The sequence below is a fragment of the Aethalodelphis obliquidens genome, unplaced genomic scaffold (assembly GCF_003676395.1).
Source record: "Aethalodelphis obliquidens isolate GAN/ISIS:26980383/991018 unplaced genomic scaffold, ASM367639v1 scaffold43, whole genome shotgun sequence".
NCBI classification, from domain to species: domain Eukaryota; kingdom Metazoa; phylum Chordata; class Mammalia; order Artiodactyla; family Delphinidae; genus Aethalodelphis; species Aethalodelphis obliquidens.
The window spans coordinates 5226645-5239980 of record NW_020837987.1 but is presented as its reverse complement, the minus strand read 5'-3'; the positions used below and the strand labels follow the sequence as shown (position 1 = coordinate 5239980).

The following is a 13336-nucleotide window of genomic DNA, read 5'->3' as shown; positions in this document are numbered from 1 at the left end:
ACATATATTATACATAATATATGTCACATATACAATATATTGCATAAAATATATGTATTTGTTTCATTGAATTTATCTTTTTGGCTATCTTCTATTTATTTGAAGCAGTATTGGTTTTCCATATATCATTGTGCCTTTTTTGGGGGGGTTTATTTTGGCCACGCCATGCAGCATGCAGGATCTTAGTTCCCTAGGCCAGGGATCTAACCTGTGCCCCCTGCAGTGGAAGTGTGGAGTTTTAACCACTGGGCCACCAGGGAAGGCCCCCTCACTGTGCCTTTTTAAATATATTTATTTAAGTTAAAAAGGGTGTTCTTCTCTTAAAAAATGAATAATAATACAGGTGGGATAAAAATGGGGCAAAAATTGAGAAAAGAATCTATCTACAATGTCATATTATTTGTGATATATTCTGATATTTTATTTTCTGTTTTATTACTTCTTTTTCTTGTTTTTTTTTTAATGCTACTCACAGCCCACTAGATTGATTTTGTAACCCCGGGAACAGGCTATGACCTGAAGTTTGTGAAACATTGTTATGCAACCGCCTTGAACAGGACCTTGTCTCTTGGCTTTGGCATGATGACCCCTGACCCTGAGCAGAGGTCCCCAGCCCAGGCCCTGCACTTCAGAGGGCCTGCTCCCACCTCATCTGGTTGAGTCCCTCCCCACGGGCTGCAGAACCTAAGGGCTTTCAGGAGCCTGTGCCCCTTCTCAGCCACGCTCTGGACCCCCAGGACCCTGGAATTCCCCACCCAGGCTACTCTGAGCCCACTCCAGGGCCTGCGTGGCTTTCTTTGTGGGCACAGCCCTAAGACCAAGAGGCAACCAGGGGTGTGGATGGACCTTGGATGTGCAGGGTGGGGTGTCCACACTCACATGCTGAGGGACCCAGAGTGGGAAAAAAGAGGGTCACCGTGGGCCTGGGCCCTCCCTCTGTGCTTGCCCGGTTAGCAGTGTTGCCTCTCAGTGTCAGGGGTGAGCTGGCTTTGGACACCAGGCTCTGCACAAGGACCAGGCCAGGGGTCTCGATCTGCCATGGGTGGAATCCAACACTGACCCTCCCATTGGCCAGATTCCCCTGTGGCCCGCCCCTGCCCCCATCCTTCCCACCTCACCCAGGCTGGCTTCCTTCACTGCGGCCCCCAGCTTGGCTTTGGAGTCTGTGACTCCCTCACTTTACTCCTGGGGTCCCTGCCCCAGCCACTGCTGCTTTCTTCCACTCCCCGTTCAGGAATGATCAGAGACCATGGCGCAAAGACCACAGCGCTTTACTTCTTGTCGGAACAGAATGGATAAATGGGGAGCCAGTCAGCCTTCAGGGAGGGCAGGGCTGGGAGAGTAGCGGGCTCAGGCCACCAGTTCCGGCTCTGGCTCCATCCACGTCCTACCTCTCAGGCTGGGCTTTGTTGACTAGTCTGTAGGTCCTTCGAGGGGAGGGAGGAGGCCAGGCACGGTGAGCCGGCGGGGGCTCAGTCTCGGGGTGCCCATCGGGTCATCAGCGCCCACTTCCAACGGACTCATCTGTCATGACTCCGGCATAACCGGGGCAACTGCCTACACTTGCCACCTGTAGGTGAAGGAAATGGTTCAGTCATGAGTCGGAACAATATCGATTATTGCGGTGATCTGGGTGCCAGAGGACGAGCCTCCCCTCGGGAGGCTCCAAGGCAACTCTGAGCAAGTGACAAGAAGCTGATGGGGGAAGAGCTGGTGCAAAGGTCCGCAGGGGGGACCTCCCCCCACCCCTACGCAGAGGAGCCCTAGCTTGTGTGTCATTTATGTGTTCAGCAAACATTTATTGTGCACCTACTCTGTGCCAGGCAGTGACCTAGGCACTGGGAACACAGTTGGGAGCAAGAATGGATGAAATCCCTGCCCTAGTAGAGCTTTCTAGTGGGGGAGACCGACAATGAGAAAAAGAACTAAGTCAAGTGCACATACAGTGATGTGTCAGACAGTGGTGCATGCTGGGAAGAAAAATAAAACAAGGAAGGATGCAGGGAGACCCAGGAGCTGAGGGCATCCTCATGGCAGTGACTAGAGGGGCCTCAATGAGGAGGTGAGGGGGGAGCCACATGGACATATGGAGGAAGGGTGTTCCAGGCATAAGGAACAGTCAACGCAAAGGCCCTGAGGCAGAAGTAGACAGGTGGGGTTAAGGGAGAGCAGGAAGGCCAGGGGGCTGGGCCAAAGCAAATGAGGGGGATCTTAGAAAACAAAGGGGACTTCAGAGAACAGCCCTCTCCCATCTCCTGGCTGCCACCCTTACCTACACCTCCCTGTCCCTCTAGACTCACCTCCTACCCCTCTCCTGCTCACACTGCCCCAGCCACCCTAGCCTCTTCCCGTGGTTATTGCAACACGCTAAGCTCATTCCTGCGTCTGGGACTTTGCACTTGCTGCTCCCTCTACCTGTTTTTAAAAATCATCTTCCTTATCAGAATCCATTCTGATTTTACCTCTTTAGAGGGAGTACCTCTCCCCATCCTTCTCAATCCATCTTTATTTTCCTCCTGGTAATTCTCTTTTTCTGTACCTCTGCTCCACTCTGTTCATTAATGTGTTGAGCTGTTTATTGTCATCCCCCCACCAGCTGTGAGTTCTCCGAGGGTGGGGACCAGGGCCCCCAGCATCACAGCACAGGCTGGGCACAGAGTAGGTGCTCACAAATGTCACTGGAACAGTTTATGGCCCCAGAGCTAACATATAGGCTCTGCCCTCACACAGACCTGGGTCCAGTCATTCCCTGATTTTTCTGTGCTGTGTGACCTTGGACAAACTTCTCAACTCTCTGAGCCTCACTTTTCCCACAGGGGAGAGAACAGGGTCTGGCACTAAGTCAGGATCTATAAGCACAAGTTGAACAACTGAGGCAACAGTGCTTGACTCCCTGATTCAATAGGATCAGACACGCATCAGCGATCTCTTTTTAATTCTATCAGTGTTCCGTCTCCCACCTTAAAGCAAAAAGCTGAGGCTGTGTCCATTTTCCTGATAAGGAAGTTGGACAAGAGAGGTCACTCATAAAACTTGGCGTGGGTTGTACAGCTTAACTGAGAGCTTGCAAACTGGTTGCCCTCGTGTTTTACTTAATCTGTAACTTTTTTTTTTTTTTTGCGGTACGTGGTCTTCTCACTGTTGTGGCCTCTCCCGTTGCAAAGCACAGGCTTCAGACGCGCAGGCTCAGTGGCCATGGCTCACGGGCCCAGCCGCTCCGCGGCATGTGGGATCTTCCCAGACCGGGGCACGAACCCGTGTCCCCTGCATCGGCAGGCGGACTCTCAACCCCTGTGCCACCAGGGAAGCCCCTTAATCTGTAACATTTTTTAAACTTCTTAAAAAATTAGTTTCTCCACTTGTTAATCTCCCTTTGCCCCCCTTCCCTGCTCGACACTGGGCCCTGGGAGGCTGACTTGAGAGGCCGCAGCCCACAGGCCCTGGAGGGAGAGAGGAGGGCAGGAGGAGAGAGAGGCTGAGGTGTCCGATCCCCTCGACCCCTGCCCCGCTCCCTCCCGGTGGGCTTACCAGGAGGCACGGCTGGAAACCTCTCTCTGAAGCCACAGTTCCTGCCTGGGGCCCCCTCCTCCACTTCCATCTCTCATCAGGCCCTGGCGCAGCCATTACCACTCCTCACTCATGCAGCCCGGGGCCATCAAAGCTTCCCGCTATTGCTAATCCTGGGGAGCTGCATTCCCCTGCCACCGCTGTGTGAACAAGCGCAGGCTAGCCTGCTGGAGAAGACCACCAGGTGAAGAACTGAGGTGCCCATAGAAGCAGAGCTCCCTGCTGACCCGCGGCTGACCTCAGACACGTGAATAAATCCAGCTGCAACCAGAAGAACCATCCAGCTGAGCCCAGCCTAAGTTTCCAAATTGCGGAATTGAGAACTCAGTAAATGGTTATCATTTTAAGCCACTGAACTCTGGCGAGGCTTATATGGATATGCCTCCTTTAAAACAACCTTGCTCAGGGGCCTTCAAGAACCTATCCTCCGTCAGAGTCCAAGCCAAGGCCTCCTCCCTCCCAGTCCTGATGCCCCTCCCCCCCAACCTCCGTTCTCACTGGTGAGGATGACGATGCCGGTGATGAACAGCACGGCTGCCACCAGCAGGCCCCGTTTCCGGAGGGTACCCTCATCTGCAGAGAGAGAAATGGAAGCGTGTGGCGAGAGGGGCCTGCACCCTCCTCTCCCCACAGCCTCCCATGGGTAACTTACCATAGGAGAAGGGGTCGTCCTCGCTTGAACCTGGAGGGGACAGAAGGGAGCAAAGGTTTGTGGAGTGAATCGGTGAGTGAGAGTCAGAGTCAGAGCAGAGACACCTGGGTTTCAGCCTTGGTGCACTTAGAGCAAAACTGAAGTCCTTACTCAGCACACAGTCTGGTTCCCTTCACCTCTAACCTTTTCTCCTCACTTGCCCCCCTCACTTACTGGGCTCCACCCCCACCCCCGCTGGTGACCATGCAGACCCTTTCTCACCCCAGGGCCTTTGCACTGGCTGCTCCTGCTGCCTGAAGCTCCCTTCCCCAGATGTCCACATGGCTCCCCCTCAGCTCCTTCTCAGTGAGGTCTCCCTGGCCCTTTACAGAAAATACTCTCCAGTCGTTCTCTCACCCTAACCCTGCTTCATTTTTCTTTTTTATTCCTTTTTTTCTTCGTTTTTCTTGATAGCAGCTTAAAACCACCTCATATATAGTTATTATGATTCTTATGTATTGTCTCTCTCTCCCCATGAAAACCTTTCCTTCATTAGGGAAGAGATTTTTGTCTGTCTCATTCACTGCTGTACCCCTGGCACCTAGAGCAGTGCCCAGCACACAATAAATGCTCAATGAATATTGCTTGAATGAACGAATGAACTCTCTATAGGACCTGTGGGTGTATCATTTCCATCCGTTCACTGGGGTTGGCTGGACAGGAAGTGGAAGATAAGACCGGGAGGGGAAGAATCAGGGTGCCCCTGCAAACCGAGCTCCCTGCTGACCCCAACCTGATCTCCAATGCACAGGTAAGTCCAGCTGAGACCAGAGGAGCACCCAGCCAAGCCCAGACTAAACTTCTAAGCTGCAAACTTGAGAGCTACATACATGGTTGTCTTTTTTTTGGCTGCGTCCTGTCTTAGTTGCGGCATGTGGGATCTTCATCGTGGCATGCAGGCTCTTTTAGCTGCGACACGTGGGCTCTTTTAGTTGTGGCATGCGGGAACTAGTTCCCTGACCAGGGATTAAACTTGGCCCCCTGCGTTGGGAGCGCGAAGTCTTAACCCCTGGCCCACCAGGCAAGTCCCTAAATGATTGTCATTATAAGCCATTGGGTTTGGGGGTCGTCGGCATGCAGCACTCACTTACGCATTCATTCATCTATTCAGACATTTCTTGTGTGTCTACCCTGTGCCCACTCCACAAGAACACCAGCCCTGAGGTCAGGTATTCGCCCGACACCTGTTTACTGAGCACTATTCTATGCTGGGCAGTACTGAGGTGCTAAAAACACACAGTGAGTAGGAGATAGCCTGTGTCCAGTCTGGGAAGGGAGCTACTGACCAGTCTGCCTGAGGGCGGGGTCCGTCCTGACGTTTTTGCGTGGGAGTTGAGTCTTGGGGGGCGTGGGGCCTTGAGTGGAATCAGCAGAGAGAGTGGCCAGAAGATGGTGGAGGGCAGGAGTGAGCCGTGGAGGGAAACAAAAGACAACTGAACGTCTGCGTCTGGGAGAAGCCCCTCTCCCACGCCTACCTTCAGGGCGCAGGTCAGGTATCCCCGCCTCCCACCCACAGAGGCAGCCAGGAGTGGCAGGTATGGAAATACTGCAATAAGCCTTCAACCCCCGATTAGGACCAACAGCTCCGACTCCCGAGAACCCCTGGCTCCTCTCCTAGGACCTCCCGGACCACCCCGTGATCAGGAATAAAGGGTGGCATCTGTCAGAGCCAGACAGGGGCCTCCAGAACCCTGACCCAGTTACAGAGCCTGGAGATGCTTGTTAGAAAACATGTTGAATTTTGCCTCTGCTCCCAGACCAGAAACACCAGCGGGTTCCTCTCCTTAAAAAAAAAAAAAATCAATACCCAAGGGAAGACCTGCCCCTCTGGCACTAAGAAATGTCCTCAGTGAGGTGGCCATCCCTGCCTGATGCCCCGGTGTGAAGTTAGTAAGCAGAGAAGCTGCCTCATGACCTGGCTCCCCAGGCCAGCCTCAGCACCTCGTTTCCTAAATAGGAACCGATTACGAGATGTTCAGGAAAAGTTCTGCCAAGAAAAGGGATGAGCCAGATCCAGGGTAAAGATGGAGGGACCACAGGACATGTAATAAAGGCACAGTCTCAGTGGTACGTGGTGCTCATGCCCCGCCCCCCGGCCCTCACCCCGGCCACTCCGGTGTGTGGGAACCTGGGCTCAAATTCTGGTTCTGCCACTTTGCACTGTGTGGCCTAGGGCCAGCCAAGTAACCTCTCTGGGCCTCAGTTCCCTTCCCTGTAAAATGGGGTACTGACAGCTCCTCCCACATAGGGTAGCTGTCAGCAGTGAACGAGTGACCACGTGAAAGCTTAGCACAGTGGGTCCCGCATGGAGCAAACCCTTAGCACGTTGTTGCTATTGTCTACCTGGCTCTCGCTCCTCCCTTCTTCTGGCAACAGTCCCCTTTCTTTGGGGGGAAATGTTCCTGCTTCCCCAGACCATCTGGGTCTCCTGTTGTAACCCAGCCACAAGGGGGAGCATGTGACCCAGTCTCACCTTTCCCTACCTTTCAAATTCCAAGTAGGGCTTTTGAGTGGATGCTAGGTGACGAGCTGGCCATCTCCTTGCCAGGTGGAAAACAAGCTCCAGTGCAAGAGAGACAAAGATGAAGAAGGGAGAGAGGCTCTGGGGGCGCTGGGCTCAGCAGTGCCTTTTACCACTTGGCTCCTTGACCCCCCTCGACCCAGTTGAATTTCCATCACGTACAACCAGGAACAAGGAATACCACATAGGGTAACCCAGGTCAGCAAGGACTCAGAGTGAGTGAATCCGGAGATGTGAAGATGTTTTCTCATTTGGAAAATGTGGAAACAGCTGCTACACCCCCAAACCCCACTGTTGTACAAAATAAAATAAGCTCCCTTCCCCAAGACACCGTATCTCCATCTGTTGTAAAATTGTTTTAATAGACAGATTCTTTCAGAAGGAGATGCTTTACTGCCATCACTGGGAAGTTGTAACAATGATAAAAAAAATCTACAAGCAGAATGGTGTGACCTTCTAGGTAGTGCTCTTGTGCAGTGCCCAGTCTGAGCAACCATGCATTCAACTCAGCCTGGGAGTGGCCTAATCTATAGTACTTTCCAGTGGGGGCTGCCTCTCAAATATGGATCATCACACAGGCATTAGAGACCCCCTATTACCTTTATTTTTGCTCATCCCCCTTTCCCACGCCTCTGGTAACATTAACTCCCTTGTCCTGAGGGGAGCCACCTCTTCCCTGACTCTTGGTCTATGCAGATCAGACATGGGGCACAGACTCAGGGCCTGACCAGTCAGAGCTGTTCATTTCCCGGGCTCCCATTGGTCAGACATAGGCACATAACCCCAGCTGGGCCAATGAGAGTCAACTCTAGGCCTTTCAGCTAGAGATGCACTCTAGCTGCTGAGTTTGTAGCCTAAACTTAGAGCTACGGGACCACCTTTGTCACTAAGAGGGGAAAAGCCGCTTGAGAATGAAGAAAACAGAGCTGAGAGAGGAAGCAAGTCAGTCATGATGACAGTGCTTGAGCCCAGCTGTGCCTGAAATTGGTGCCTCTGTACTTTACAGAGCGTATATCGCTAATACATCTTTTTTTTTTTTTTTTTTCCAGTTGGGTTTTCCGAGTTTTGCAACTGAACAGCTCCTGCTCTAACATTAAGAAGATCTACACCAAGGAAACACCTACAGGTACATTTCCCGCACCAGCCCTTCGAAGGGATCTGAATAAAGAGGGTTCCTGAGTCTACCAAGTTTGGAAAACGCTGCAAACTAGATGCTCCCTCTTGGGATGCCTGCTACAAACAAGCTTTATTATGACTCCGAGAAGTCCTGCCAGATAGAAACATGTTTAACTTTAACTCAGAGTTTCCCTAATACCTTTGACCGCAAACCAAGAAAATTTTTTTGAAAAATGTATTAATTCCCCAAACAGGTACTCTGAGAAACGTACTCAGGGAAATGCCGACCTAGATGGAGAATTAAACACAACTCGTATGTTGCTGTTCTAGTCCCAGGCTCTACCTTGCGTCCTGCTCTTGTCCGTCCCCGGACCTGTTGTTAGAAGCACATCCATTTCCGTCGGTTGCTGGGTGTGGATCTCCATCTGGTTCGGGGTTGCTTCTACTCAGGTCGGAAGAGAAAGGAGGGGAGGGTAAGAAAGAAGCGAATCAGGGACCTGCAGAAAGCAGCAAGGGGCCCTCTCCCCTCCTCAAGTTGGCAAACATCAAAGACATCCATGTACAAGTGCTGCTGTGGGGATGAGAGAGGGGGACTCTCTCACGCGCCGCTGGTGGCAGGGCAAATCAGTGTGCCTTTGCCCCACCGTGTCGTGGGTAAACTTTAGAGCCAGGTTCCTGGACCCTCATCCTAGCCGTGTCACCTACTTTCGGTGACACCTTGGGTGAGTTACTCTGAGCCTCCTGTAAAGCGAAGCTAATGCTCATTTCTACCTCAGAGGGTTTGTGTGAGGATTGAATGAGTGAATGAGGGTGAAATATTTAGAACCATGACCGGCACTTAATTTGTGCTATAAGTGCTCAAGGAGGAGGGGACAGGCTTGCTCATTGTGGCACTGCAAGCAACAAGAAGCACTGGAAGCAACCAATATGTTCATCAAGATGGGCATGGCTTCATCAGCTGTGCACAGGCACCCTGCAGAATGCCACGCAGTGAAAAAGACCCACATGGATGCTTCTATAGGACTGTGGGAAGAGCTTCCAAACACATTATTGCATGGGGAAGAAAAGCAAGTTGCTGAACAACAGTCATACAGTACCCTTAAGCTCCCACAACGACACCTCCCAATTAGTATGTTTTCCCCAGTTAATACACACGTGATGCAGTATCACTGGGGAACTACTCCCAATGTAACACTAACAGTGGGGACCTCTCAGAGAGGGAGAAGAGAATGAGAATGGGGAGTGGATGAAGGGATTTCATCTTACCTGCGATATTCTTTTTATTTCCAAGGAGAACGTGTTTATGTACCACTAAACATTAATGGACAAAACTGGTGAACGCTTTTTGAATGGTGTTATATTCCAAGAAAGGGTGAAAGAAATGATTTGAAAATTCAAAAAAGGAAAAAGATAAAGAGATAAAAGGAAGAAAATGAAGGGGTTGGCATACAGGGAGTTTCTGGGGTGTCTGCAAAGCTCTATTCCTTGACCTGGCTCATGGTTACATGGGTTCAACTTAGAGTAATTTAAGTTGTACACTTATGGTTTTTATATTTTTCTATAGGCATGTTATTTTTCATGATTTCAAACAATTTTTACAAGAAGTGAATGGAGTTAGCTGGCTGCCCCACGACAAAGTAAACCTGGGGATTCAGCACTGGGGGACTGAAATGGGTAATCAAGGACCCAGAGTGTCAGAGGAAGAGGGGCAACAATGTCTGTCCCAGGCCCACCTCCCCACCCTCTGCCCTGCCCAACTCATTACCAGCCTGCAGGGTTGAAGTCTGAGGCGTGGGCTGGAGTTCTGGTTGGTAGGTGTCTGGAGTCCGGAAACAGGAAGAGAAAAGAGAGAAGATGCAGAGAAGGTGCATGCTGGAGGTACAGGGGGATTTCCATAGCAACTCAAATTTGATGTCATGGAAACGAATTAATCCAGCCATTTGCTAACTGCCCAGATGGGATGCCAGTATCTCCCTGGCCTCAGGCCCTCCCCTCCCACAGATGTCTCCCCTACTCAGCACACACCCGCGTCTGGTAAGAGCCCCCTGAACTTCCTTTGGGGAACCATCCTTCCCTGACTGTCAGTCCACTTGGTTCAATGGGCCTGGCACCAGCCCTGTTGGAGGTTAAACACGAGACCCGGGTCTGGCCAATGAGTTTTCTATGCCTGTGGCCACAATGATCCGCTCACAGGTGGGTGTGTGACCTGAGCCTGGTCACTGACACTCAGCTCTGGGGCATCTGCTGGATCGGGGAAGGGGAAATTCTCTTTCCTCTGGATTCTTAGCAGGTAGGATAGAAGCTCCAGGTCTCTATGGGCCATCTTTGCTCCATAAAAGGAGAATCTGCCTGAAAATGAAGCCATCACAGAGAAAACAGAACCGGGAGATGGAGACACGTTCCTGATAGCATAATCTGAGCCTAGACGGAGCCATGCCTGAAGGTTTACCCCTGGACTTTTCAGTTACACAAATCCAAACAATCCCGTTTGGTCCAAGTTTGAGGTTTTTGTTGCCATTGTTATTTGCAATGACAGGATCTTGACAGACCTGTCCCTCTTTCCTCACCTGGGGCTGGAGTCAGGGCATGAACGTTCTCAGTGACTGGGTCTGCTAGAGTAATGGATGTGGCCTCCTCCAATGTCTGTCCTGGGAAGTCAAGGATGAGAAGTCAGGGAGGAGCCTCTGGTCCCCCTTCTCTCACCGAAACCCCTACCCTGCCCTCCCTCCTGAAACTTTGGGGGATAACCAGGAAGTCCTGTCTGCTGGCAGAGCAGCAGACAGATGTGTGATCAGCTTTGGTGGAAGTGTTTTAAGAAATGCTAATACCCCAGCACCCGACCTGCAGCTGCCTCTCCGTACCCATCCTTGTGGGGTGAGAGAGGCAGTTTAGCCTAGGAGCCCAGGTGCTAGACTCAGCCAGGGCCCTGATCTCAAAATCTGTTCCCAATAACTTCCTTGCTGTGTGTCCTGGAGCAAGTGAAGCCCCTCTCTGAGCCTCGGCTGCCTCATCTGCAAAGTGGGGATAATACTTGAATCTACTACTCAGGACCGTAGAGAGGGTGAAATGAGATGGAGGTCTCCCGCACTGCTTAACATGCAGTCAGTGCTGGATAGAGCCACTGTCCCCCACCCTGGCCCAGCCTCCATGCTCTCCCTCCTGGACCATCACACAACCTCCTCCCTGGTCTCCCTGCTCCCATCCCGCCCCTACAGTCTGCTCCCCACACACAGCCAGAGGGAGCCTGTGAACCCCTGAGTCAGATCAGGGCCCTCCTCTGGCTGCATCTCACTCCTAGTAAGAGCCAAAGTCCTCACCTGGCCCATAAGTCCCCCCTCCACCCGGTCCCCTGTCACCTCTCTGACCTCTCCTCTTACCACCCTGCCCCTTCCCACCCTAACCCTAACCCAAACCCGAACCTGAACCCTGGCCTGCCTGCTGTCACTCACATTCTCCAGACAGCACTCGTTCCTTACATACCTGCTTGGCTTGTTCCCTCCTCTCCTTCAAGTGTCTGCCCAAATGTCACCTTCTGGTGAGGTCTTACCTGATCACCCTATTTAAACAATCCTCATTTCTCTCCTCTGTTTTTCTCTATAGCACTTTTCACCTTCTAGCATACTATATAATTTACTGATGTGTCAGTTACTGTGTGTCTTTCCAGCTAGAATGTGAGCTCCTGTTTTATGCAATTGCTGTTTCCCCAGTGCCTAGAATAGGATCTGCTCAGTGAACGCTTGTTGAATGACTGAATGAACACAGGAAACCCATTTCATCAAAGAGAAATGGGGCAGCTTCAGTGCAGAGTTTGCTCTGGGTTCCAGGGTTGTAGCCCAGCCCCTCCACTCACTAGCCTCTGGCACAGGGCACTTTCCTTCACTGAGCCTCAGTTTCCTCATCTGTAAAATGGTCATGACAACAGCATCACAGAGTAGAGCTGGAGCTGAAACAAGCACCTGTCGTGTAGAAAGCACCTGCAAAGGCCCACCACAGGGACTGCCTTCAGAAAACACTTCTCAGGTAAGGGTGAGACATCTCCAACTCCTGGACTGGCCCCAGCTCACCCTTTTCCCTAATCATATATCACCCGGGGATCCCAGGGAGCTGCTCTGCTGTGAGTCCGGCGTTCCTGGCTGCCAAGTAGGAAACCGACACCCATCTCCCCGCCAAATCAAACTCCGTTGAGTCCTTCTTGGAGGTGAAATGGAGGATGCTCAGCAGGACAGGCCCTGGCCAGACTCGTTGGAAGCAGCCACCCAGGTCTGAGGTATCTAAACAGGGTGTAACCTTGGCCCCCTTACTGGGGCCCCCACTTCCTGGTGCCAGCTCAGGAGGGGACTGAGGACACAGGACAGAGCGTCCAAAGTCACCAGCCGTCCACCCAGCAACACATGCACCCGGAGCGGGGCTGAGGGCTCTGCAGCAGGGTGGAGTCAGGGCTGGGCCTTACCTCTGGTGGGGAGAATCAGGCCAACGAAGACCAGGAGACACAGGTGACCAAAGGGCGACATCTAGAGCAAGCCAGAGCGGGGGTCAGCCATGATGTCAGTGAGGCAGGCCCAGGGCAACCCGCGGGGACCCTGCAGCCCCCTTCCTTACCCTGAGCAGGCACCTCTGGCTTCAGAGACCCCTGCCAGGGTCTTTGGCTGCGGGAAGGAGGGCCAGGGGGAGGGTCTCAGGAGTGGGGATCGCCAGCAGTCACTCCCTCTTTCCCTCTGCAGGTCCCCAAAGAAAACAAGAAGCATCAGACTAAAGCAGGCTTCAAGTAGCAGCCACTGAACGGGGCTGAGGCAGAGAAGCACTCAAGGGCTAGGCAGGACTGACCGTGCAGGGCGAGGGGAGGGATCTGGGGCACCGGAGGAGATCTGAGGACCTCGGTCCCTCCCTCGGGGCAGTCCTCAGAGCAGAGGAGTCAGCTAGGAGGGGGAAAGAGGAAGAGTGAGTAATGTGCTCCTGATCTCAGAGGAAAAAGTGAGCTGGTGTTAGGGGCCTCCCTGCAGGGACAATAGAGCAGGATGCTGGGCAGATCTGGGAGGGTGAGAGGGATGGAGGCGAGCTGGGGAGACTGAGGCAGGAGGAGAGAAGCAATGCCGCACGCGGAGGTACTGGGGAGCCGGAGGGACAGGGAGCATGCATGGGGGGGGGGGCGCGGAGAGGCGCCAAGAAGATCGCTCTCTACCCACCTGAGCCCGGCCCCTGGGCAGAGGGGAGCGGACGGAGGAAGATCGGAGGAGAGACTCACGTCAGAGCTGGTGGTCCCGAGCCGCCGGCAGCCTCGTGCGGAGAGGGCAGCTGCAGTGGCTGAGTCCAGGCGGAGGGTGTGGCCAGGGGAGCGCTGGCGGGCGGGGACCGAGACGGGCTCAGTCATTTCCTCTTGGGTTTCCTGGCTTCAGAGCCCGGGGTGGGAGCAGGAGGGGGAGACGTTGAGGGCTATGGGGGGG

The 13336-nt window shown here is 52.8% G+C and overlaps 1 protein-coding gene across 8 annotated transcripts; it reads right to left on the bottom strand.

The window, feature by feature from the left end:
• Nucleotides 1-1252: 1252 nt before the first annotated feature.
• FXYD5 (FXYD domain containing ion transport regulator 5) lies at nt 1253-13278 on the bottom strand. Of its 8 annotated transcripts, XM_027079067.1 has the most exons (11): nt 13079-13094; nt 12720-12811; nt 12495-12610; nt 12346-12406; nt 10463-10543; nt 9661-9714; nt 8239-8337; nt 5545-5613; nt 4220-4249; nt 4066-4140; nt 1253-1570 (listed from the first exon to the last, which is right to left on the bottom strand). In XM_027079067.1, exons 4-11 carry the CDS (start codon nt 12404-12406, stop codon nt 1521-1523), a joined length of 519 nt encoding a protein of 172 aa, XP_026934868.1. In that variant the 5' UTR covers nt 12495-12610; nt 12720-12811; nt 13079-13094; the 3' UTR covers nt 1253-1520. The 8 variants fall into 8 exon arrangements, with proteins under 8 accessions (XP_026934868.1, XP_026934867.1, XP_026934862.1 ...); XM_027079066.1 differs by lacking the exon at nt 12720-12811 and having other exon boundaries at nt 13079-13192; XM_027079061.1 differs by lacking the exons at nt 12495-12610; nt 12720-12811; nt 13079-13094 and adding an exon at nt 13138-13278.
• Between the last annotated feature and the right edge of the window lie 58 nt (nt 13279-13336).